At 36.2% G+C, this 27701-nt stretch overlaps 1 protein-coding gene across 11 annotated transcripts in view; it reads right to left on the bottom strand.

The window, feature by feature from the left end:
* Positions 1 to 27701, bottom strand: part of sick (sickie) — a 198124-nt gene that overhangs the window by 62819 nt on the left and 107604 nt on the right. For 10 of the 11 annotated variants that reach the window (XM_076130294.1, XM_076130314.1, XM_076130322.1 and 7 more), the window contains exon 4: positions 60 to 163. In XM_076130294.1, the coding sequence (XP_075986409.1) occupies positions 60 to 163 (104 nt within the window). Of the gene's footprint in view, positions 1 to 59; positions 164 to 4534; positions 4802 to 27701 lie in introns of those variants that run through there. The other variant, XM_076130385.1, reaches the window with a different exon arrangement.

Below are 27701 nucleotides of genomic sequence, written 5' to 3'. Positions count from 1 at the left end.
TAAAAGCATGTGACTTCAATAACAAGTACCAGGGTAGCAGATAAAGTTAGAAGGTTTACCTGCATGAGGTGTAGCCGGCAGAGGTCGCTTGTCCGGTGGAGCACGTCGCGCGGCCGCAGCAGACGCGGGCAGCGGGATCGACGTCTGCAACACCGACACTTGCCTGTAAACAATACACACCGGTCAATGGACATCGAACAACACGATCTAATCAAAACCATACCAATATTCCTTCTAATAAGGGCTCTGAACTGAATCCAATCATGATATTTAAACACAGACGCAGTTTGGTCGCAAGCACTATTTTTATTTGTAGCGAGATCTTTGTTATTACAGGACGAATTCTGGAATTCTTTTAATTGTTTAGTTAAAGGTGATGACATTTTTTCAACGTACATAGATGAATCTGCACAGGGACACGACTATAATAGCAATTTTTACGCGTCTTCGATAGAACTGAAGACCACCGATAAAAAATTAACGTAAAAGAGTCCAGACATGTTCTAGTTCGATGCCCAAAATGCATCAGAAGGGACAAGAGCGTTATACCATCGCTAATTGATCATTAGGACCATTAGTTCGTTCCCCTAAGTTGGATGCTGCAAATTGAGTGGGATGATAAACAGCTGTCACAGCCGCTAATGCACTATAATTATACCAGGTTTTATTACATCGTGATACATCTTTGTACTATCTTTTCATATTAAAAGGCGCGCCACCGGTTAACGATCAGTATGTAAAGTAATGTTTAGCGAAAACATTCCATAGATGGGTGTCCGATAATAGCATCTAAGCTAAGTCAATCAATGCGACTTGAACAATCTTGATCAGTACACACAAAAAGTAGTATATTTTGTTCGTTATCATTCATACAAAACGAAAAGCAAAATGTATTCAACGGAAAGAACCCGAATTACAACGCTTCGATAGTCAAACTTGGATACCTAATCGAACGTTCAATATACGAAGATATCTTTTGTAATGAAAAGGAAAATTTATAAGTACAAGTGACCACTAGTTCCGCTTCAAAGAGCTCCCATTACCACTCCTACACGCTGAAAGGTATTTCTGAACAAAGATTTTCTTGTGTTCGAAACAGTGTTTATTTCAAATTGCTCCTTTTACACTTTACAGTTAGAATACGAGAATTTAGCGCGATTGTTCACAGCATAACTTTCCCATTGTCCAATTCAGAAACCTAGGTAAAGTTTTGGGTAAGCACTTCCAAATTTTACACCCTGAGGCAATGTGAAAGACTTGTGTAACAGCAAAACACGGTTTCACGAATTCGTTTCAATATTTTACTAGAGTTATCTTCTCGGCCAGATTTTTCTTGCATAATAATATTTTATGAGCTTCAAATATCTGCTCCCCTCTCGATATAGGATAATGATTTATCCGGATATTTGGTTACCTATTTACTTTTTGGATATTTTCCGGGTTTAGGTGTTTAGCAAGGGGAATCGTTTTTGCGTATTGGATCTCAAATTCGATACCATTTTTTCTTTGCTATTAACATCCGTTATATAGTAAACATAATATAGCTTTGAAAATATATCCATGTTATCAATGGCACTTCAACGAAAGAATGTTATAACTAAGTTATAAAGCTCAATGAAATACTGTTTAGTTTCGTTACACGGCGGAACAATGTAGTACTTAGTGGTCCTGAGGTGGCACTATATCATATTTAATGTCGCGTAACACGGAGACAGACACTGTAAAACTCTTAGTTCAACGTTGAAATGTTTTAAAACAACATTTATTCTATTATTTTCTCGCAGAAAGACTTTTCTTTAAAGAAAAAATATTTTTCTTTTAGACTAAGCGTGAAAACCAGCGCGCACAGAGCTCACTTTATTATCTCGTAAAAGAATTCTAACGAAACTGCTACTTTCTCTGTAACGTACCTTTTTGTATATTATTCAAAAGCTGGTTTGTATTTGAGATGCTAATTTAAAGTTGGTAAAGCTGTACTCATAAAGATTTCAAATAAGGAAGAGATGTTTTAGTTCGTAAGTATTGTAAATAGGCAGGCGGCCAGGTCAGGAGATAGACTCGCCATGTTAGAAAACACGATACGGATATTGGGACTGCTCAGTGGCACGAGCGTGGGTCACGACTACATAATAAACCACCGGCCAGGAAGCTCTCGCGTGCATTTCACTAATACCACAACGTGCACATGCCTCATTTGGTTCAAGAAAACCTAATTTTAAGATTCACGTGCAATATGTTTAAGTTTCTTATTTGATTTATGTTTTTTTTTATGAAAAATACGCGAAGATTCTTACATTTTCTACAAATCCTATAGTTCTTCCTATTCGATACTAGATGGCGCTACCAACTATTAACATCGAATGCAATCTAACAAAGCGCTCCTAAAGTCAGTTACTTCAATTATAGTATTTGAGCCAAGCTTTGTTAAGCCTTAATCCACTTCCAAGTAGCAATAACAATAAAACTCATGTTTCCCTTTTGTACCTATCTATCGAAAAGAAATCGCAAACCAAATGAAATAGAAACTGCGTTAAAATCTCCTCCAAGCTCACATTTCTTTTATATTGCGGTCTAAAGTTGTGCAACGATACATCTTAATCCAATATAGTCTGCGGTCTAGACGGGAATTGCTCTTTTTGTTTTCCCATGATTTACAGAAGTGGATTCTCTGTAAAGGTCTCTTGTACAAATAAATATATTATATTTGCAAATACCGCTTTCGTAACAAGCAATTCTGAGTGCGGTCACTCGCCTTGGGCTCATAGATTGCAGCGATTATTTTAAGTGCATTTAAGTGCTGGGCCCTTTGTCTATCAGAGGTTTGATCGATAATGAGGGCGATATCCAAACAATGAGCATGTGGCGCGGGCGCATGAAACACGACGCTTGTCATTTGACATGCGCGGGGCGGCTTTGCGTAACAGATACATGACACGAGCCGCTAGATAGAGAAATAGTTCACTGTATGTTTTCACGGTTTGGTGACCGCATTTACATGTTCCTAACAATGCTTTTACTGTACTTTATGAGCACAATAGTCAATCATCGTGGTTGTTGTGTGTGCTCCAAAAGATTTTGTAAAAACAAAGGCGTAGTTAAGCAGATGTCTCATATCTGATAACTCTACCTCAATATCCTAAAGCCAAAACAATATTTTGATTGTGATTATAGAATGTTAAGAGTGTAGAGTCATCGGCAGCTAAGCTAATGAATAGGAATATATTTAGTCACAAAAAGTGTGTTGGCAAAAAAGTACAAATACAAAAACCTTTGTTTTCTCTGACAAAATTGCAGACGGCTGACTTTGTTCCACAATGGCCACACAGCGCGACTTCTATGTGCCCACATACAGCGAAACAACAATACCGCCTCATCAAAATACTGTATCATTTTAATGTGTCTCTCTTGCTGTCGCTTAAAATTAAACGAACAGACATTAGTGGTGATATACAGGTGAGTTGGTGTCCGTGCTCCAGAGGGGCGTGACACTTCCAAAACAGGAGCGTCGCGCGTGACGTGAGCATCCGGAGTCGGGGCGTTTCGTTCGGAAATAGAGGCTGTCGTGGGACCCGCACCACGTGACGTCACGTCGCTCCATTTCACACACCGACCTCGCTTATTGAGTGCCTCTTTCAAATTTAGTGCGAGTATGTCGTGTGCTCATTTGGAATTTGTAAGCGTGTAAAGTTTCAAACAACGAACCGAACATAGGACATTAATGTTAACATAGTCACTATCCCTCCGTTCCCAATTAGGTTAAGGTATAGATAAATGAAATCGATACGTATAAATAATTAATTAACCTTACATTTGTACGACGTTGCGTGAATACCTTATAGCTCGGTAGTTTCACGTACACAATTTCACTGCTTTCTTATAATAGACACAAAGGGATAAAAGCAGTGCAGTGTGCACGTTCCTTCATTGTTTACACACCTCTGCATCAGCGACGGAATCCCGAGATCAAAGATTACGCGTATATTTTTGCTTTTATTACGATATTGATGGAACACTGATCATAAAACATGAGTAACATGAGCTCGTGTAGGACGGAGCGCTGCTAAGTGAACTGCGATTTAAACTTCGATTTAAAAGAATATCGAGTTTATAAAGAGCTTTCATATTCTTAGAATAGACTAGGGCTGTCGCCGCCGCGCCGTCTGAACAAAATAGGTCTCGTTATAGGCAAACGGCTGATGCTAGTCCGCCTTAATATTGGAATATGAAATGAAACGAAACGGGCCATGTAATTTATCAGAGAAATCTTGAAATACGGTCCGTCGTTACGTGTCTCTAAGGCACTTTATAAACCGCAAAGCTCTATTAAATATTAACTGTTCTGTCAATAGATTAATGCGTTTGAACGGCCACAATCACATTATTCGCATCCCTTTACTGAAACGTACAGAGCTAAAACAATTAAATTAATTCAATTGCCTATTGTGGAATTGATATGGACTGACTTAAATACCTTATGACTTTCGTATCACGGTAGACTGGTTTTGATTTGAGCTTATGACGTTTTAAAGTTTACCTTCTAACTTCAGGCGATGTTGGAAGGCTTCTAGACTTCCTGTTCTTGCTGTGTTGCCGGTGGTGGCCATGCCCAGAGTTGGTGTTCCCCATCGTTCACTTATACTCTGTTCTCACACATAGTAACGACACAGTATACATAACACACTAGTGTTGCAAGCACACATTTTGCACATTTCACGCATGACACTGTTTCCATATTGTTTTTTTTTCTACATCACACGGAGTTGTCAAGCGAACGGCTTTTTATATTGCCTACCCTCGCTAGCTGGAAAATATTTTCATTGTACGTTATTGTCACCGTTATCGTAGGCTGAATAGGAGTGCGATATATCTACGGTCTTCAAAGGTATCAAGGTCTTTTCATACCGGACGAGCGATCCTGTTATGCGAAATATTAGGCCGAAATTTCTTGTCACTGTTCGGGTTTGACTCAATACCTGTATAATTCAGCGAACCGAACACCTCAAATGCCAATGTTCGTCGGGCTCCAAGCATTGCTGGAATTTCAAAGGTCAGATCGGTTGAACTGCCGCGCCATAACTTACTGACCACAGATCACGACCGCTAACATACCCTTTATTATATGGAATCTACTACATATGTACCTACTACAATTAGTTAAATGCAAGACCGGCACGTAATCTGTTGCATAAAGATCAAATCGTTTTACTAATTTTTGAGTAGAACACACCTAACACATTTGGACAGAGTCGATACAATATCCAATAAAGCATTAAACCATTAATGATTTAAGCTTAACCGCGAGAGATCTGTGCAAATTCTGAATCATCAACTAATTACATGCGTCAATTATTCTCTGATCTCTTATAAGTTACACTTTGGCACTTCATATGGCACAGTAATACACGGCATAATTTATTTTATCTTCAATCACCAATTTAGTTAATAGTAGGATAGAGGGAGGGGACCGAACGATTAGTTATTATTGTCTCTTTGTTCCGAGAACTAAGGACAATGGAGAAAAGGGCCTAATTACGAGTGATGTTCATGACAGTACATTAACCTTTTACAACACTGTAGAATCGAATAAAGAAATGAATATACATTTATAACATCACTTCTGTAACTGTAACATATGATTGTTGATTGTTCCTAAATAATTAAAGTAATACGTGACGGTGTAAGTAGAGCTGTATGAAATACAACCGTGTTTTGCCGTTTGCAATGTAAGTTCTAATAGACGGCGAGCCTATGGCCATATAGCGAACACGTTACCAGACTCCTGGCTGCGATTGATAAATATTGAAAAGAAAACCAGAAAGGACTAATAACACTTTACCCGAATCGAAACCTCATGATCAATGGTCTATCGCCCACATTTAGAGGCAGTCAATGCAGAGCAGGATCAAATTTATGGAACTAGAACATAATACGTGTATTCAATAAGCCATAGATAGGAGTGAATTTCGCTGCAAATAGTCTATTGTGAGTTGTAACTGGAACTGAACGCCAATGCAGTGTTTTAAGCGCATTATCGAAATTATCATAGCGGGTGCAGTGTGGCACCGCGCGCCCGACCGTGGAGCGTGGGCTTATTCTGTTACTATTGAACATTTTATCTACACTTTTCTATTAAAGCTCTTTTACACTGCATCATACTTATACAGAACCTACGTGGTTTCACTGGTATACTCTGGGTGAATAAAAAATAAAAGACAATCTAAATCCAAGTATTTAACAATCTTCGTGCAGAATTTTACAAAAATTGGATCAGCATTATCGTCACTAGAGCGTGACAGACGGAATCATAGATAAAAAGTGATTAAATAAATCTCTGCGACATTTTATTAAAATGTGGATCATGTATGTGCCTTAACTAATTTCCTGTGCTATGTAGGTATTATTATACATGATATACGTTTGTTATTAAACTATTGAACCGTTTATTAATTTACATGTTACCACCAGTACCTATCTAATGTGAAATCGTCCTAAGTTAAATCTAGAGACAGATCTAACCGGCCGGTCGAGACCGTTTTATTTCTTTATCGAAGTAAAAACTTACTTTACTTTCGGTAATAAAATTAGTAGCAGCTTTAACAATAAAGTCATAATAGAACGCTTAATAAACGAGCGTTATGCCACAAGTTTGTAAGTTGTGATCTTTGTTCATTGTTCCTTCATAACACTCTTTTGTAAGAGGCTTTTGTTACTAATTTATACGGCAGTGTTATGACGTCATTAAGCGGTAGAACTTCTTATTTATTGTTGTCGTGACGATATCAATGGGCTTCTATTTATTTTGGTTTTATTCTTACTGTCGCATGGATATTAATATGCTGTTAAGAGAAATAGATACTCATTGTATTGTTATAAGATTTTATGTATGCAATGACCGTCTTAATGCAACGCCTACACTAGGTGCTTGGTACGTTGCTCCTAGTCTTACGTAAATACTTTGGAAGGAGATATTCGTATATTTGTATAGACAGGAGATACCTATACATTCGTATACATGAATACTACTTCAGAATAAATCCTACTATCTTATCGAGAAGATAGGGCACAACCCGAGCTCCGTATCTCATAAAGATCGAGATTATTCAACAAAGTGAAAGACATTTTATAACAACACATAAAAAGAAAATTCAATTGCACGTTGCAAGCAAATAAACATGCTCTGGAAGGCGTAAGATATTGTGATACGCTAAGGTATAGGTGTAAATAATTCATGAGCACTTCACTTAAGCCCTACGCCATAAGCATAACGCCCACTTCCCATAATGACAATGGACAAATCGCGTAGAAGGCGCAATACCGCGCGTGAGATGTCAAATGTCGGTCGTGAGGGATAAATCTAGATTCGAGGGTGATGCATTGCCTTTACTTTGTTTAAATTAAACATCTTTTGTGATGCGCGAGTTCCGAGAATTCCGAAGCACTGGTTTTTTTAACTTGCATGCTGCATAATGAGAAGAGACTTTCGTTTGTTTAAGCAATGAGTCGGGCAAGTTGTCGTGTGTTTCATCAGGATCGAATGCCGTAAATTATAAGTTTACACGACTAATTAATGATCGGTCTGAAATGCGATATGTTTTCAGAAAGCTTTAGGTACACATTTTGCAAAGATATTTGCATTCTTGTTGTTAGACTGCGAAGAAAGTAGAGTACTAAAGTGAATCATTTCACTTTAGGACTCTACTTTACACAGTAAGCTTAGTTTCACGGCCACGAACTAACAAATAATGGTCGATACTTATGCACATACCTAATTTGTAAACTACAAACTTAAGTGCGTTTAATACTTCAATTATTCTAATCTTAAGAATTTGTAACATTATTCTTGTACAGATTACAAAGTATTACCAAATCTAAGCGAGCACTTTCGTCCAATAATTTCGAAACTGAATAACTACCTACGCAAGATACTCTTCAACTTATCATTTACCGATCATCAACATAATAAGCCATGAACGCCTCATAATCGTGAATCTTAGTACAAAACTGCTCACTATAAAGCAAGTTGTAAGGCGCCTCTATTTTTAGCCTATACTCTTTCTCTGTTGCACTTGCGCCTACATAAATATTGTCACACATAAAGCACTTAGAATCTGCATTATGCAGCATACTTCTCAGTAACATGTAAGTAGACAAACTATAAAACGATGCCTAAACGCAGTAGCTCCTTGTTTCAACAATGTCGTTAACTTGTTTTCTTTAGTTATATATTTTCTACTAATACTGCATTCGCTGGCCTGTGCGGCTCTACTGGCGTAAAAACTTTCGTCCCATTTAGCCTCTCACAGGTTGTCTTTTTTTTAATTTCCCCTATGTTAAATATATGGGTCTTCAACTAACTAAATACCAAATTTAATCAAATCGGTTTATGAGTTTCGTCGGTAAAGCGTTACGAGAAGTACAGATTTTATAATTAATGTAATTTAGCATGTTTTCATGGAATAATCTCTTCTACGTTCGAATTAATTCTAAAAGGATCCTTTAAGCCGTTCCCTTGTACCGTGTTGTGGTAACCCTGTTTGCAACAAACAAAATTGCCTTTCGTAGAAGCGGACAGGTCCCGTGTACTGCACACAGTTTATGCTAATTTATGCACGGGCGTATTCGATGCGGGATTAATGTGTCTTAAAGTTCACAACCGCTTTAATTGAGCACAATAAATCACTGAGATAAAGCGACTTGTTTGATATAATAATATGTTCGGTTTTGTCCAATTAATTTACCGCCGTCGTTTAAAATTATTTATAGAATATTTTTTCATAGCCTTACATGCAGAATGAGTTATACTGGTACCAAACGCTTAAGCATTATTATTATAATTTACAGGTACAGGTATTTCGCGACTACACGTAGTTATTATTTTGTTATCATAGATATTATGGGGGTAAGGAATGCAGTTCGATAATCTACAGACTACTTATAATCATTGAATATGCCATATCAGCCAGCCTACTCTTGAATTGAATTCGAGTTCGTTTGAATCTTATTCGAGCTTTTAAATTCCTAACTAGCGCGTGATCATCACTGGTTGAAAATGAAAATGATTAAAATTAAACAATCCAATTAGTTTCACTTTAAATCAGCGTTCAATCGTGCGCTAGTTTGGAATTTAAAAGTTCGATTTGACGTAAGCTGGAATCTGATTCTATCGGATTCGAATTCGTTCAATCAAAATCAAATCATTAATTAATTGAGGTCAAATTCTGACACTTATGATAAACAGTTATACAGAGAGTGAATTTACTGCCAGTTCGGAAGGTAGGGCCAATGAGAAGATCTGGCAAGAAACTCCTGGCCACTCTTTTTATTCCCCATGTGGTTAGAACAATATTTCTGTTAGGTACAAATCATTGATGATGTAAGGAGCTGCTACCAACACTACCGAACACACCTTGGTCAAAACATAAATTTAATCAATATATCAAGGTGCTAGTAAACAGGATATCTAATCGTATTGGAAACATGATTGGAGCATCTACTTACACGATATCAGTATTGAAATCATGGAATCACGTATATGTTGGGAGTAAGCCCACAGTTGCCACAATCACATATTACAGTGGCGGTGGCTTTAAAGATAAACAATTACAAACAATTGAGTCGCATAATTTCTTTATCTACATTGATTATGTTCTTTTTATCTTTGCACTCACTTATAAGTTAATAACAGGCATTGTAAGTTATTTTCTTTGAACCAGACGACTTCTAATTATGAACTGCACGCGAATAACAGAGGACTTTTTAAAACTGTTTCGTATCGCTTACAAAATTACAGGCCGTGTAACTTTAAGTGCTGAAAAACTGTTGTTTCAAACTCAAATGGATTGCAGCTTAATTTAAAAAGTTCTTTTCAGTGTTGTTTAAATGTGGGGACTTTCTAGTTTTACTTTTTTTTTAAGTGGTGGAGATTTATAAAAAAATATTTTTCGAAATATGAATACACCGTTTTTTTTACGTGGAAAGGGTTTTATTTAACAGCCTGACCTTGAACCGTGCCTTCAACTAACAGATAATGAACCCGATATTTATATAAATACTGTGTTTATGTTTTATTACATAGAATGTTAAATATTGAAACAGCTCTCTAAAAACTTTAGGCAACTGTCTACCAACACCCAATCATCACTACTTCATCAGAAAACAGATTCAATGTGTCATCATAAAATCAAAAAGGACTAAGGACTTCAATACAAAAAGCCCAATAAAACTCTCTCGAAATACAATGTTGTATCTATTTTCGGCCGTCAACTAAGACTTCATCACCTCGTTTCATTCAGCCCATAATAATTACAAGAGCAAAAGAAACGGACATAGTTCACAGCTTCACTCATTCTTGAACTATTCAAAAAAGATACTAAAGATTTATTTAATTTATTTATAGAGATGACGAAATCGAGCCATTTCCGAGAAAATCTTGAATCATATTCTGTAATGAATTTTGAATAAACATTAAAACAAACTGGAGTTAAGGAACCGTATTACGATAAAATGCAAGTTGCATTGGAAAGAGATGACGCTATACGTGTTGTATATCGTTGTCTCTTTCTCACAGTATAACTTGCATCGCTTTAATGTCATAGTAGGGCTTTAGATATTGAAACGATAAATAAGTCATGTCTAAGGTAAGTGCGGGCTGTGGGGACAGATTTATATCTGTGCGGCAACCAATGGCTCTTGTTTCGCGAGATAATAACATAAAAGTGATTTGGTGGAACATAAAGGCTATGAGTACTAAGCTTAATGTGGAAATGTAACCGATACTTTAATATACTGAATAGTGAATACTATGTTTGCTCAGAATGTTTTGTCAGAGATTAAGATAACGTTCTTGCATAAATATTTCTTGAAGAACCTATGTGAACATATTTGTTGATGATTCTGAAGACAATTTTTTTTAAACAATTTATTTACGCTTCAGTCCCATGATAAAACATTTATAATTTTAATTAAACGTGTTGACTCTAATTAATACTATCTGCAATTAACATTTAGTAATGAGTAGCGTTTAGTCCATATCTGACCATTCACGATACCAGCTAAGCCATAAAGAAATAAATATACCTGCGGGAAATTAAAGCGATCGCGGCCACCGCAGTACTAATTACTTATTCTATAATTAAGATAAACGTGTCAATTTAGAGGCAAGCAACGACAAATTGTCCCCGGGACGTGATAGAATACTCATTCATTGTTATTCATTGCGCAGTGCAGTTGAAGCTACTTTATGCGATCACCCTCCCAGATACGATGCTGTTCCTGCCCATAAATTGTGTCTAATCTAAACGCACGTGATAAATTAAACACTTTCAATCATTTATTTATAAAGCAATTTATGTTACTTATTACTTCTTATTACTTTACTTTAAACAAATACAACTCCCGCATTAAGAATTGCTCTTGTGTTGCGGGGACTTTAACAAATATACAAACAACGGACACAAAGCACGACCAGACCCAAAATAATTAGTTGTGGATCGCACAAATATTTGCTCCATGTGGGAATCGAAACCACGACCTGTCAATGCAATGGTATCGGCGTGGCTACCTAAACCACTGCGCCACGGAGGCAGTCAAATTACACATAATACAACATTACTGCTATAAATCTCTTTCATTGTCTTTCAAAACTTAAGGTACCTAATAAGATAATATTTCGCCGAGTAAAATTTTCCGAGTTCAACGTTTATTACACTGTTATTCGCTCTAAAATTGCCGTTCTCGATGTTAATTATTAACAATACGGGCAAAGTAACAAGAGAATTCCAGATTCATTGTAGGCACATTAAAAGTGGCGAAAATATTTCACCGATGGTGATTCAACGAAAACGTGGAGACAGCTCACATAAAAGCAAATTAATTAAGCCCATACAATAGGTCGCTATAAACAGGGTGTTTGTTTGTGCGACGCGGATGGGGGCGCGAGTCGGGCACTGCGCGGTGGCCTGGTGTAACACAATAGCGAAGGCGGGTTTCAAATAAACATTAGTGATAAAGTTGCACTTCAGTCTTGATTTTTATTTGTCGTTAATTTTTGTTCGTGTGTATCATTAATTTCTCATTATTAGGTAGGTTTCTAATCTTGTACCGCGATAAAGCTTTGCAGAACAAGAAAAACTAAAGTTTTACTTTCACAGATTGCTTGACGTAAAATTTTTCATTTTATCGGTTTGGTTAGACTTACATGTATATTTGAGAGTTTTAAAAATATGACTATGGTAAGTATAAGTTATTTTAAAAAAAATATCTACCATTTTATCAGACTACCAATCAACATCACACAAATGGATTATAGAAGCTGTTATTTTTTTAGGTTACTGTTGATAAGTCAAATTAAAACAGCTACATTTGGAACCTTTTCAAACGCGTGTTGAAATGTTCCGAGATCTTCGATCATAAATATTTCATAACATATGGAGTTGTTTTACGACAATAATATAATTTGATTGGATCTCATTAAATGATGATTTTATACAGTTTTATTATGACGATGCGGTGGAGATTATATGCATTTAATTATGATTCGTTTTAAGTTTGGGATAGCTGATTCTTTTATTCGTTTCACACACATAAATAACTACTAATTTGATAATTTATAAGAAGAAGCTGTTGCTGACAAGATAGAATACCATACCAATTCTTCTATGGTTAGAAGAAAAAGATCGTATATGAAAGAGAAGTTTTTTTTTTATTTAAGTTCAAAAGATGAAAGGTAAGTCTACCAGAGTATAAAAAAATAGGTACTTTAGTATACTTTGTTTAAATATACTTTACTAGTATGACTAGATGAGCTCTTTACAACATCCAAATTTTCTTAAGACATAGTTGTATAACACTGAAGCTGCTTAATCCCCTAAAATAGCTTTTGCATGCTAAATCAATATTACAAATTACTATGAACTCAATCCCGGACGTGCATTAATTGAATGTAATATGCATACGGGTCAGTTCCCCTTGGGACGGTCAGAATTGCAAACGATGGTAACATGAGACGGACACTCAAACCATTAAACCCCAACTTGTATCCATTAGCTAATAAATCTCTCGCTTTTGAGAAAATTAAATAATCAAGAAAAAACAGCAAAATAAAACTATTTTACATAGAAAAATAATAAGCGTGTGAAACAGTATCGAAAATGAAATTCCGCTGGTCGCTTTTCGGATGCCAGGTTAATGACCTTTTATAACACAAGAAAATGTAGGACAGTCATTTGTCTTTATATGGAAACATAGTTATCAATAAAAGTTTAAAACGCTTGCGCCTGTCAATTAGACTGAGGTTACGCAGCAAAATCAGCTTTTAATATCATCTGAGTGCCGTTAATAACATAAAGCCTTTTGTGTGAAATTCCAATGCGAAAAATCTCGGCAGACACGTACGAGCCTTTCACGAAAGATATTAAAATATTGCTTTCAGTGCCTCATGAAATTAAGATTTTAGATATTTCTCTTTATAGCTATGCTTTCAAACGTACCCTTGAATATAAATTTTAATGAAATTTGCATTAGAAAAGTAGTATTTGTGTAGAACTTAGAGAATAGAAAAAACTAACTTAACTGAAGTTTAGGAAAAACGCAGTGAGGTGAGCCACAAACTTTGTGAAAAATAGTTGACCCGATCCGTGAAACTTTTTTAATTTACGGTTCACTTTAGTTTGGAACCCAATTTTAGATGTTATTTATGTTTTGGTATAATCATATATGTTCAAAGTTATTTATGCACATTATATAAACATATGTATATTGCGAATACAAGCAAACTTTTCATAAGCTTATGAAGAGCTGTTTTCTAAGAATTTTTATTTATTTAAACGCACGATGGCACACGACAAATATCTACGACCAAGTCGATTCCTGATGTCCCTTGTTTTCTTTAGGATCACCATTATTTATTCAGACGCAAGCGCTTAGAGAGAAATGATCGCAATTTTATTTAAAGTTTGCTATATTTTGTCTCTAAACAAAGGGGAACTCGAATTTATGGCGGGTCTGTATCAGACGCATTAAACCAGATGTCGCTTATTGCGGAAGGGAAAAATACATCGTATTTTATTTTAGTCCTTTTAAATTTCAATGGATTAATGTTCGCAAAACCCGAGCTATCACTGGTATCAAAATATGCTATATTTTTACGTTGAGTTTTAACAGAATGCAGGAAATGTAGGTGTAATATATTTTCATTAGCGCGGCATTGGGTACCTGTGGGCACGAGTTGCCTGCTCATGACACTAAGTCAGATTTATCACACGCCACCCCTCTTTCCTTTTTCAGTGTCATTCAATACGCGTGAAAAAGTTTCGAGACCTGCCTATTTCTTGGTTCTAACGCTTTTTACGTTTTATTGTTATCATAGAAAATGGATTGAAAAAAAAAGTGATAACACCCACAAAAGGATTTGAAAAATCAGTTTATTCATTTTACAAGGAGACAATTTTACTCAATTAATTGGGTCCTCGATGAACATTTATAATAGGAAAATGTGTCTGCAAAGATAACAGACAATAGACAGATAGGACTTTCTCATTTACTAGATTGTTAAACCCAACGACCTCGTTACGAGAGGCAGAGATTGCAACTATCAAAGCTTTCGCGCGTAACATTCAGTTGTCTATCGCCTCGTGTGCTACTTTATTAATTACTTTAACTAACATCTCATTATTTGTTTACGTACGCTTGACATGTGCCTAACTATAGCTTCAATGTATCGATTGCACGTGCGAACCGTCTTGTTTATTTAGATTCGTTTGTTTTGCCCTTACGTAAACAAAACCGCATTTCACACGTGTTCAAATATTATTCCCACACAAAAACTAATATCTCAGATAATTATCATCTAATATATTACGGACATTATGTAATGAAACTGATAGTAAAGATATGGGGTGGAAATAAATAGGACGTGTCCAGTGCACGCGCATGGTATCGAGCTGTTGATGGGGACCCTCGATCGCTCGCCGCTACGCTGCTATCGATTATTTCGTGTGAACTATTGTTGTTCCCGGCAGACGGGGGCGCAGAATCTTTAGGGGAGAACACCCCTCCCCCCTCACTACACCTCCCGCGACACTACAACATTCAACTCTCATTCAAATTTTGTGGTAATAACACATTAGAAACATAAAATCTACTTTAACAGCCAAAATTCTTTAAAACAGTTTGAAACACGTAACGTCGTAAAATTTAAATTCTGAGCAATTTAGGGTGTCGCTGCGTTTTTTCTTTACATTTTATTGTGTCTCGTTTTGGTGTTTTATCCTCTGGATGTTAAACCACAGTTGTGTCGGGGGTCATACCGCAAGCGTGACAACGGGACATTCATTTAAAATTCACAACGTTAAAATAATTCTTTGTGCGCAATTAAATCAACTATTTGGAAGGAAACTAATAAACGTGTAAAGTTGAGCAACCGAAAATAGAGATTATAAATTGTTGTGTCTATTCTTCGCTGGAAAGTTGAAACATAAACCAGAGATTCATGACAGACAATCCGACAAACTAAATTTTAATCGACGGAAGTGTGAGGTATTTTTGTTTTATGACTATTACTTTAAATGGTTCAGAGAAATCGCATCGTATCTGAATCTGAAACACGAGTCGTTTAAAAGCCATTATCACGACGTGTACAAGTTAACAATAGCCATAAACGCGCTAAATATCCTAAATATTTCTCTCGTGTCGAGGTTTTTGTATTGAAATTTATTCCAGTGTTGCATTGCAGTGAACTGCAGCGAGCATGCACGCCTACAGACGTCCAAACTGGTTTGCGATAAACACACACAACGCTGGAACGTGCTAACAATTTCTACAGAAATCACAAATTCCAATCAATGCCATTATCCTCTGCAATAAATGAACGCTTCGATTGCTTTTCATTATTTATTTCTTATCATTTCGCATCTAAATGTTATTTAACATCCAGTTCTCTAATTAAGGAACTTAATACGTTTTACAGGAAGTCGTTATAATAGTTTTGCAAACTTATTTTGCATTGCAAATTGTACTGTATGTTTTATTAGATAAATGAGTATGTACACATATACACGTAGATGTTACATACTTGAAAAAGCTCCGTGTTTAGAAAAACCCTTATGTTAACTAAAAGTCCGAGTTGAATGTTCGCAGTAATTAGAAAGCCGGTTCTCATTGACAAAAGTACATCAGAGCAAACGTGCATTCAGTCGTCAGGTCGTCAGTGGTGTTTACAAAAACATGGCGTGAACCGCAGCCATGTCACAGAAATAACATTTTTATGATCATTCAAACAGTCTCTTTCATATAACACGGAATGTTACTTACGAGTAGTTGGGAACGTAAAACCATCAATGTTTCTGTTTATTATTTTTACCAAACCTACTTGCTTTCAAAGTAAACGTCCAAAGTAGTCCTCACAGACTGCACTATCTTTAGAAGTATGGTTTTATGTGTTTCGCTATTGTGCAACCGCAACATGCAAATTGAATAAATCTCTGAAACATTCATGTTCTCGAATTCCTTCTTTATCTTCTACTAATCTAGGTGTGGCGGAACAGGGCCTAAGAAATACAACTACTAAGCCTTTAGTGTTATACAAGAACAACATTTAGGCGCAACACTTGCTTTGTACAATTTACATAGATTGTATTCAAATGTTCACAAAAGCGGCTTACACTTCAAGTTTGTTGTAATTCTAAGCTTTCTTGTTAGCCCCGTTGTTATTAAACTCACTGTAAACAGCTGCGTCTAATTGGACCTTTTGTTGAACATTACTACCGCAATAATTTTTATAACGTCTAAAACCACTTTTATGAAATTTTCTTTTTATTTCCCACACAATCCGCGTAGAATTTTATTCTAGAAAAAATATTAGTTAGAGAATTCGCTAATAAGAAAAGTCATCACTTAAGTCGGTGTGTAAAGCAATTTGTTGAAAAAAGCTTAATGTATTTTCTTCAAAGGAAAGAAAAGTTTTCTGGTTAGCAATATCTTAAGAAGTTCAAACTGAGGCGAGGGAAGTAAGGATACTTGTTGTTCACTTTGAATTGCATACAAAGCACTGTAGGTAGTACTTAGTACAGATACCTATGTATTTGTATCGCCAGTCTATTTCAAAACGGCTGGTTGGATATCCATTAATCAAGTTTGCGCGGCTCTAATGGAGCCTGAACCAGCTTTATGCACAGATACCTGCGTCCAATTGGCATAATATACGTACGGCTATGCCTAACTATGGCGCAAGAAGTCGTAAGTAATATTATATCGGGCCGAGATTTGCTAACAACTTTATTTACTAGTCGGAGTTAGCGAAATACTTGATGCAATGTTGGTCTCTACTGATATACACACGTATGTATACTAATCGTGGGAATATAGAAGTTTTTATAGATAGGTAAATTAGGAAAAATAAAGTATCTTGCTAATACCTCTTTAAAGAACTTATCATTAATTGAACTGAAAGGTTCATAGTAATTAAAGTGTGTAAACAATGACTCTACCTTTCGAACTGGCAGTAAATTCATCGACTGTAACTTTGACAATGCCAAGTTCATTGACACTCGATTGTCTCCTAAATGAATACACAAATAAAACCTTTATTACGTAGATGATTTCTAAACAAATATGCTGGTAAATTTTTCAAAGAACCCTATCTCTTATATTGACTAGGTATCGAATGGTATTAACAAAAAGACACAGCGTGATGCAAGCCATAGTAAAATCTTCTATTAAGAAAAGAAATCAACACATACCTATCTATTATCTAATATATAAAATGCCATCAAAAACATTCTGTAAAAACCTCAAGTCTCGCCGTAAAAAGTTGTGAGATCTATATAATACCAAGTCGATTAATCTATTTAGTCTCTACTTAAAGGACCTTCTGTCTTAAGTTATTACGTATGTTATTATCATGCCAATTTAAAAAAAATACCTCTAAAACAAGTAGACCGACCTGGCCATCGCATGATTTGATTATTAGTATGTATCACACTACACAGCACGACGAGAAGTTAATGCTCCTGAAATGTTAATGGCGAATTTGTGTTTTCTTGCGATGACCAAGTCGATCTATTTGTTTTAAAGGTATTTTTTTAAAAAATTGGCATGATAATAACATACGTAATAACTTAAGACAGAAGGTCCTTTAAGTAGAGACTAAATAGATTAATCGACTTGGTATTATATAGATCTCACAACTTTTTACGGCGAGACTTGAGGTTTTTACAGAATGTTTTTGATGGCATCTCACTTCTTTTTGTAGAGCGAATAGAGCAAACATAAGTCCAATTTGTATGGAAAGCCGTATTATTTTCATAATTCAACATATTTTCCTATGGGAATGTTGTTCAGTTTCATGGGCTAAACACCCTTACCCACCCTATACCCCCTCCCGTTATGTCTCATATAGTAGATACATATTTACACCTATTTATTTTATTTTCTACAGAAATAATAATTTAATTCATTAACTGCAAATGTAACCTTGTAATCTTATAGATTTATATGGAATTACAAAGTTATTGTTGCAGTTAGTGTATTTAGAAAACTTGACCGAAATTAGAAAATATAGAATTTTTCCCATGATTAAGACACTAAACCCTATTTGTATTCTAAATTTTAAGCTTCTAAGTCTGCTAGAAGTACCTTAGACTTTTGATGATCGGTGAGTCAGTGAGTCAGTGAATCAGTGAGTGACAAAATTCAAAATTTTAACAAGTTGTCATTCTTAAACTACTGGTTCAAATTGACTGAAATTTTAAATATACCGTGTTTATACAATGACTGATTAGTTGCTGAAAATCCAGGCTTCTTGTTTTATCCACTACGAAATTATAGGGGTGTCAAAAATAGCCCGAATTGCTTCGAGAAAAGGATGTTACGGCCGTGCCGCTTTTTTTTTGCTCGACTTGCGGGGGCACTTCCGTGCCCCCAGATTCTCTCGTCACAGTTTTCGTTGCCATACTCCTCCGCAACGACTTGATCGATTCTTATGAAATCTCGTGAGCATATTGAGTATGTCTGAGAATCGGCCAATATCTATTTTTCATACCCCTAACAACACTTTTTTTTTAATTTATATGGAAAAACAACGTTTGCAGGGTCAGCTAGTAATACCATATAATAAATACATATAACAAATACATAAATATACTTATTTACACAATAAAAGTAAATACAAGAGCATAAACCACGGCTCATAGTTTAAGACTACGTATTGGAAATGCCCATAAACATGATTGTTTTACGAATGCAAGTTTGTTATGCTTCGTTACAGGATTTCCTTTGTAATAGGAAATCGACGTTTCTGCTAACGTATTGTTTGTAGCGATGACGCTAGAACTTAAAACTTAACTATTATTACTGCCAAAGTACCATTAATGGTATATCAGTTTATTGTGGTCACAGTTTTCCCGCAAAAGCTTTTTTAAGTAACGATAGAAAGTACAAATCATTCATCACACAAAAGTGTAAAAATCATTTCAGATGTCACTTAAATCATCAAAATAATGTAGACGTAAACAGGCCTATGATGATCAGTAAACCTGACTAACCCCCGGTTTCTGAGGTACATTTAGCGGTAGTTTATCTATTCAATAGCGTTTCAACTCATACAAAAAAAACGCTATTGAACAGATAAACTACCAACAAATGTACCTCAGAAACCGGGGGTAAGAAATGTTATGATATTTTAGTATTTGACTCCGGCCTATAGTTTGAAATATGTAGATATAATGAAGATTACAACACCTAAATGTCGTATGTGTAATGAATAAGAGCGTGGGCAGATCACTAACAGAAAGTTAGTTGGGAAAGGGTAACAGGATTCGATAGCGCTACAGGTACATTTGCATATTTTAATAGTAAACATTTAAATATAAATTGATATAACTGTTATCATTTCAATATTAATTTAGCATAGCTAGTCAATGAATTAGGTATTATTAAATCAAATCTAAGTTGTAGAAATTGATAAATAACCGTTTAATATCTCGCAGCTATCAAGATATAGATTGATTAAACATCAACTTGTAAATCAATTAATAAATCATTAGTGGAGTACAGTGCGAAAAACTCCAACGAGATAAATCAAACAGAAGACATAAACAAACAGTTTTTGCATACGATAGAATCGAAAAGCAATTACTGCGGCACTTTTATTTGAATGTATCGCAGTTTATTTAAGTTTTTTATCGGTCTCGAGGGCTCGGAGCGATGTATACAGGCTCGGGCCGTGGGCGGCAGCCAGGACGAGATAACCGGGTCCCACTCGCCCGCGCACTCGCACAGCCTCCACAACATCGCAATAACTTTAATGCAAACCTTGTTACACTTCACTACCATTCGACCGGAGAAATATGCACCCCACACAGCTACGAAAGCTCTAACTAAAAGTCACCGCAATAAACATTAACATTTACCTTCTAAACTGCGCATACTCTAATCCTTTAAATGCCTTCAAACAACCTCTTAATCCAAACAAAATATTCAGTCGTTGTTTTTCTTATAATTCTGTCTTAAGTATGCAGCAGGAGTAAGCATTGTTTACTTAACCGCGTTCAACATGTGTGGCAGTAATTCAGTGGAATTTCTAAAGAAATGCCACAGCAATTTATTTCAAAGTTCATAGAAAGTCGAGTATTCAGAAAACTAATGTCAAACGAGATAAAATTAAACCCTCTCAAGTTAATGTTAAGTCAGAGTCGGCCGTGATTCACGCGCGTTCAGAAAACGAGCTAGAATTAACTACAAATACGGCATAAAACGTAAACATGGAAATGATGTCTGATCGTGTTGCGTCCACTTAAACAACTTCTATTAGAGCACAGCTTTACACGGGCTATAAATACACGGCAGCGAGCTTTGCACACCATAAACAATAATCTTTAACACGATTTGTCACAGTCGGATCGTACTCGCGACGGGTGAGCGCAGCGCAGCGCGGGCGCGTGCGACGATGGGTGCACGAAAGCGTGCTAGCGCGACCATTGCGTCCGCACGACAGACAAAACCGTCGACGAAAGCGCAAGGGCCTTCGCCCCTTCCGAATCCGTGATCGCGCGGCGGGATGCAGCGAATGTTAATACTCACAGGGTTGTCCGTCAACCCACATCAGCGCCCTTTACGCCCGTCTACGCAGAGCTTATCACGAACCACTCGGTTCGCAGGAAAAACAAATAAAAAATAAAAACATCAGAAAAGCCCATGTTAGTTCCGAAAACATAAAGCTTATTCAACTTAATAAAAGCTTCCGGTTTCAACAACAGATGAAACTGCGAATGTTTTCATATGTTTTGTTGTATTTATTTTTTTCAATTGAAGTCGATAGTGTGCTGCGTTTCCAATATCGTAGTTCAAAATAACTACGACCGCACAGCCCTGGCTAGAAGATGTATGAAAAACTGACGGCACGGGTGCCATCTGCGCTAGGGAGGGGACCCTTGCATTAGCGGGATGACGTTATGCACTCACAGAAGGGTTCGCGGCTTATCTCGTTAAATCACCGAGTCTCCTGCAAAATAATTTACAGGAGTGTGCGGTAAACAGCTACCTACAGATAACTACGATTACCTTTCGGCGAGCAACGCTTTATGGCCGGTTATGTCCGCTACTTGTCGACATTTACAGAGAAGGGTCCAGGAATTATTGCCCCGGATTGAATTTTATATGAGATAGGCGCAGGAAATGAGCTTTGTGCGAACATAAATTATAATACATACCTGGAAAATGACAGTCACCATTTCTATGCCTATTAGTCAGGTAAACTATTTTGGTCCGATGTATTTAGGTAGAAAATTACATTGGTATAAAAAAATACATAGAGGTAGTAAACAATTCAATTCCCTGCTGACCATAAAATAGTAATTTTCTATTAAGTTGATGACTACATCTCACATAGCAATAAAATAAGCTCATAGTAATGATGGTAGGGTGCGCGCGCGACCCTATTGCGTCACATGAATTCATACTTATCGATAATCATAAACGCCATTGTGACTGCTTAAACGCCGCACTCGATATCCATACGAACATAACAAATGCAAAAGTTTGTCTATCCGTAACGTTTTCGCTACTACTGAAGTAATTTTCATGAGATTTGCCACGATAGTAACTCAAAATCGGGAATTTAAACTATAAACGGTCGAAGCCGCGAGAATATTTACTTCTAGACTATTTGTTAAGAGCTCATAAAACTTAGCAAATCGATAGAAAAAAAAAATAAAGCGTTCATTGTTTTCAATGTTTACATGTGTACCCGCGGGAGGGCGTGCGGGCGGTTCGAAAGAACAAACACTATAAAAGCTAAATAAACTGTTGACAACATTGCGTTGAGTTAAGAACGCGATAGACCTTGTTTATTGAACAAAAGAAAAATAATCGTTTCAGCGGAAAATATATTATCGTAAGTAAACGACGAAAAGGCGTTTAAACGTTGGATTTCGTGAAAATTCGTAATAGCATAGAAGAAAACCGGCTATTTATTTATTTTTTCTTCGGAGTCTCGTAATATTTTTTTTATTAATCTAATGTTCATAAAAAGTAGGCTAGCGATAAAAAAATCTTACGCTTAATAATATATTGGAAAAAATCATGACGAATGTATTGCAACAATAATATTACTCTGTGCTTAGCTTTTCAATTAGGACTACTACTAATTGCTTGACTCTATGTTATACCTACTGATTTATAATAGGTACATATTGATGATGATTATATACCATGATCATAACTAACGAAGTGTAGTTTTTCATAGCGCATACACGTGCCATTCATTTTATTTCTGAAGATAGTTTCTGCTCGATGAAAGGACCTATATTTAAACTTGTTCTATTCATGTTTCTTTCTAGTCTCAAGTGTTAACTAGTTATAAATATAGCGTAGTATAAGTAGAAAGCATCATAAAAAGCAATTAAGTATTCCAGCAAGGATTTCTCCATTCAACTTGAAGTAATAAGAAAATTGCGAAGGAGATATGGCTTCGAGAATTCTGTACAATCAAAATTAAAATACCTAGAACTGTTCTAACTGCTTTAAACATTCTATGCATGTTCACGAAATTTAAATGGGGAGACAATTCACGTTCACCCCGCGTCACAAGAATTCGCTGCACTGCGGGCCTCACGGACTTCACCGAAGCGTAACATAAACACTTCAATATGTCACAAACATTGCCCCCAACGAGACATTACATCAAAACAAACTCCATTTCTATTAAATTCAATTAAAATAACTAAAAATTTAAACTAAAAACAATGCGGAAGTTGTGGCTGGGTTAAGATTGTTAAGAATCGACTAATCCCCCTTTCGCTTGTAAAACCGGATTAAACTATTCGTGGAAGTCTAAAAGCAACCCGTGATTTATAATACGAACGTGAGAAAATATGAATTATATTTTGAAGCGTATCGGCAGTGCAGGGAGCCGTGGCGACGAGCATTTGTTAATGTGCCATGCTATTATACTGTCACTATGGTGTAAGAGGCACATCAATCTAATGATATATTTTTGGAGACACGATCTGTATCTGACACGCAAGACTTCAGTAGGGCTTCGTTACTATGTAGCATGTTGATAAAACGTTGCAACAAAGGGATATACAATATGTCAGCCGTGTCATCGCGCAAATATGTTGCTTTGAAACCTTTACTTCCTTATTGAATTATTTCTTAGTCGGCTTTCACCAATGTGTTTATAACAGAATGCTTACATTTCCTGACATTTCAATAAATACGATCTGTAAAAGCCATTAGTGCATCAATATCTTACTTGTATGTCGTGGTACATTGTAAACTTCCTACTAACTACAGTTCTAGACGATCTTTCGCCGCTCCCAATCCGCACCAGTGCTTAAAAGCATCACGTATTGTCCATCGCTTTAACAACGGTTGGATTAAACGAAGCGTTGAACTCATAAGGCGTAATTTACGAGCACATAAAGAGTGCAGTTTAATAAGTGGAATTTTCAACAGGGGCCCGACAACGGGCCTGCAGACGATCGTAAACCGAATCGAAGCCGAAGGCGTGCTTAAGACGTTTTCCTATTAGAAAATTTCGCTTTGACGTTTTGAGATGGATTGAATTCTATTCTTTTGAAGCATTTTTATTTTTCTTTAAACGTGTAGAGCAAATTTCGTTTGCAATTTATATTCGTTTCAATAGCTTGTATTGAAGTCGTAGAAAGCGCAGCACTTTTACAGTTCTTTTTTTTTCACTTCTGCAGCAAAAAACATCTTCTTTATTTAACCATGTTTATACAGCAAACCACAAATAAGGCGAGTCTTTATGGCTAAAAAGGGCCGAAAACATGTCTGAACCGTTGCATTTCGTGTACCATTAAGGATCAGTAAGAGAATTATGTTTGTTGACAGAATGTATAGAGGATAGTGACGGGCTGCGTGAGAGATACGTAAACAAACATGTTTGACGGGGCGCGGCTGCTGACCGTACAGAAGCGAACGGGTTAACATTGGGATGGAAAGATATTGGATGTGTTTGGTGATATTATCATGAGATGTTTTGACTAAACGATTGGAGGGGTTTTTTTCGTTTTGTTTGCGGTTAAGCAACGCGTCGCATGCAGAAGATATTTTTATGAGCCAGTGACGTGTTGTGACGTTATGTTATTAAGTAATTCACTTTAGTGCATGTATGTTTGTATTAATCGTAAATTCTTGAAACCTCCGTAAAATCTGGAATATCCTAATTCTGAAGAGGTTTTAGAGAACGATATACTTTTGATTGTTTACTCTCACTAATGATCTACCAACTATTTCATAAGTAAAGATCTAGTTAGTAAAGCAAGCAAAACTTTCCCTTCAAACAATAATCGATACAAAACGAGCAAAATTACTAAGCAAAGCTTACACACAAATGTTTAGAAACTTTGAAACTGCAACACAAGTCGGCTACGCAGTTTGTATTAACAACTCAACAAGAAATTCGATACAGCGTTTTAGTTCACACCACGGTACCCAAGTTCCCTAATTGGCTGCTCGAAGCATTGCCCCTTAAGTTCGGGTAATTTTACACTTATCGCACCATGAGATGACGAGGACTTGTTATTTAAGCCGGTATTACACCCACGAAAGTCCGCTTTGGAATTTTTTGCTAGAGACGATCTGTTGCCAGTTCAGTTGGAAACATTTGAGAAGCGATGCAATTTAAAGCTAAGATTTAAACGTCACGTCTTTCAGTGTTGACAATCGAGATTTCACTATTCTAGTCTAAGAGTGGAGAAAGAAAAATCGACAAGTTTCCTAATTTTGAGGAAACTTCTATCAGAATTTGTTAGAAATAAAAATGAGGGGAAGAAATAATGCAAATACCTCTGAAAAGTCTGTTCTATAAAGAAATGCCTGGAAATCGATTGATGCAGTGACCACGATAGATGCATGTTAATCAAAACGTCGGGTAAACAAATAAGGTATCCTAATCTTTAATTTTCAATCGCGTTGCATTATAATATTATGTGTACAAGCCGCGAGAGCTTAGAATCGTTAAAGTGAAGTTTTTTAATCCTATAGTTTCCAATCAGTGTGCTGCCGGCATTAAAACAAGCGACGACTCCATCATCCGTCATGTCACGATACCGTTATCAGGGGGAGTTCTGAAGCTTTTCCATATCGATAACGACTGATCGGTTCAAAAGTCACAACGAACAGCGAATTTCTGTAATTACTGCGAACACTTCATCTGTCTTGTTTTTGGTTCTTTTACGTACTTTAATTTTGCGTGTGCATTCTGAAATCTTTATTAAATTGTGTTGATCTTTCCTCTGAGGCTTAGAGAATTAATGTGTTTCTATATACGAGCTCTTATTTAAATGCCGTGTTAAGAGTAGATCAAATCTTGCAAGATATTTTCTATAGCTTATCGAATTAAATATACTTTATAGTCTCGCAATTATTAAGAAACTTAACATTCAATTGTTTTTCTCTCTCAACCGTAGGGTTAAAACAAATATCTCTTATAAGAATGAAATAACATCCCAGTAGTTTTTCCCACTTCATAGCCAGCCATTTCCGCGATAGGATAGCTATTAAGAGTGTCGCAATATCCGTATTCTTTTAATACCTATCAATTTTATGTTTCCTTTCTCACTCATTTCAAATGGGAAATACATATTATCATAGTTCTAGGAAAGGGATATTATCTATTTAATACGATATTAAATAAAACATAATATTTTTATTGATCTTAGAAAACTAAAGTTACAAAAATCTTGTGTTTGAATTGAGTTTATGTGCAAAGTGTGAAATGCTATGCCATCAAAAACATTCTGTAAAAACGTTAGTCTATTTAGTCTCTACTTAAAGGACCTTCTGTCTTAAGTTATTACGTATGTTATTATCATGCCAATTTAAAAAAAATACCTTTAAAACAAATAGACCGACCTGGCCATCGCATGATTTGATTATTAGTATGTATCACACTACACAGCACGACGAGAAGTTTATGCTCCTGAAATGTTAATGGCGAATTTGTGTTTTCTTGCGATGACCAAGTCGATCTATTTGTTTTAAAGGTATTTTTTTAAAATTTGCATGATAATAACATACGTAATAACTTAAGACAGAAGGTCCTTTAAGTAGAGACTAAATAGATTAATCGACTTGGTATTATATAGATCTCACAACTTTTTACGGCGAGACTTGAGGTTTTAACAGAATGTTTTTGATGGCATCTCACTTCTTTTTGTAGAGCGAGCATAAGTCCAATTCGTATGGAAAGACGTTTTTTTTTTCATAATTCAACATATTTTCCTATGGGAATGTTGTTCAGTTTCATGGTCTAAATACCCTTACCCACCCTATACCCCCTCCCGTTATGCCTCATATAGTAGGTACCTATTTACACCTATTTATTTTATTTTCTACAGTAATAATAATTCATTAACTGCAAATGTAACCTTGTAATCTTATACATTTATATGGGATTACAAAGTTATTGTTGCAGTTGGTGTATTTAGAAAACTGGACCGAAATTAAAAAATATTTGATTTTTCCCATGATTAAGACACTAAACCCTATTTGTATTCTAAATTTTAAGCTTCTAAGTCTGCTAGAAGTACCTTAGACTTTTGATGATCGGTGAGTCAGTGAGTCAGTGAGTCAGTGAATCAGTGAGTGACAAAATTCACAAACTTTAACAAGTTGTCATTCTTAAACTACTGGTTCAAATCGACTGAAATTTTAAATCTACCGTGTTTATACAATGACTGATTAGTTGCTGAAAATCCAGGCTTCTTGTTCTATCCAAAACGAAATTATAGGGGTGTCAAAAATAGCCCGAATTGCTTCGAGAAAAGGATGGCCGTGCCGCTTTTTTTTGCTCGACTTGCGGGGGCACTTCCGTGCCCCCAGATATCATTTCGTGGTAGTTATGACAAACGCTATAACACTATACCACCAGGGTTTGATCTTCGTAGGTCTACAGCGTCTCATAAAACATGACCATTTTCGGAAGTAAATCCTCAAACGATACACACAGATAATCTTAGTACACGATCAAAGCAATTGCATCATCTCCATGTATGTCACCGAGCGACATTTGAAGTGTTACACAATTTACATGATTATAGTTAATGATCTTACTAAGTGTTTACTCTGGGCACATAAAAGGCATTCAGGCGGTCTCCACAGTCCCCTGGTCCCGTACATGGTGTGCCCCTTTAAGGAAAGTGGTCCATTGTTTGTATCCGCCCTCGGTTATTCACCTA

Source organism: Anticarsia gemmatalis, chromosome 2, assembly GCF_050436995.1.
Source record: "Anticarsia gemmatalis isolate Benzon Research Colony breed Stoneville strain chromosome 2, ilAntGemm2 primary, whole genome shotgun sequence".
Lineage (NCBI taxonomy): Eukaryota > Metazoa > Arthropoda > Insecta > Lepidoptera > Erebidae > Anticarsia > Anticarsia gemmatalis.
Note: the sequence above shows the minus strand (reverse complement) of the source record. Positions and strands in the feature narration are given on the sequence as shown.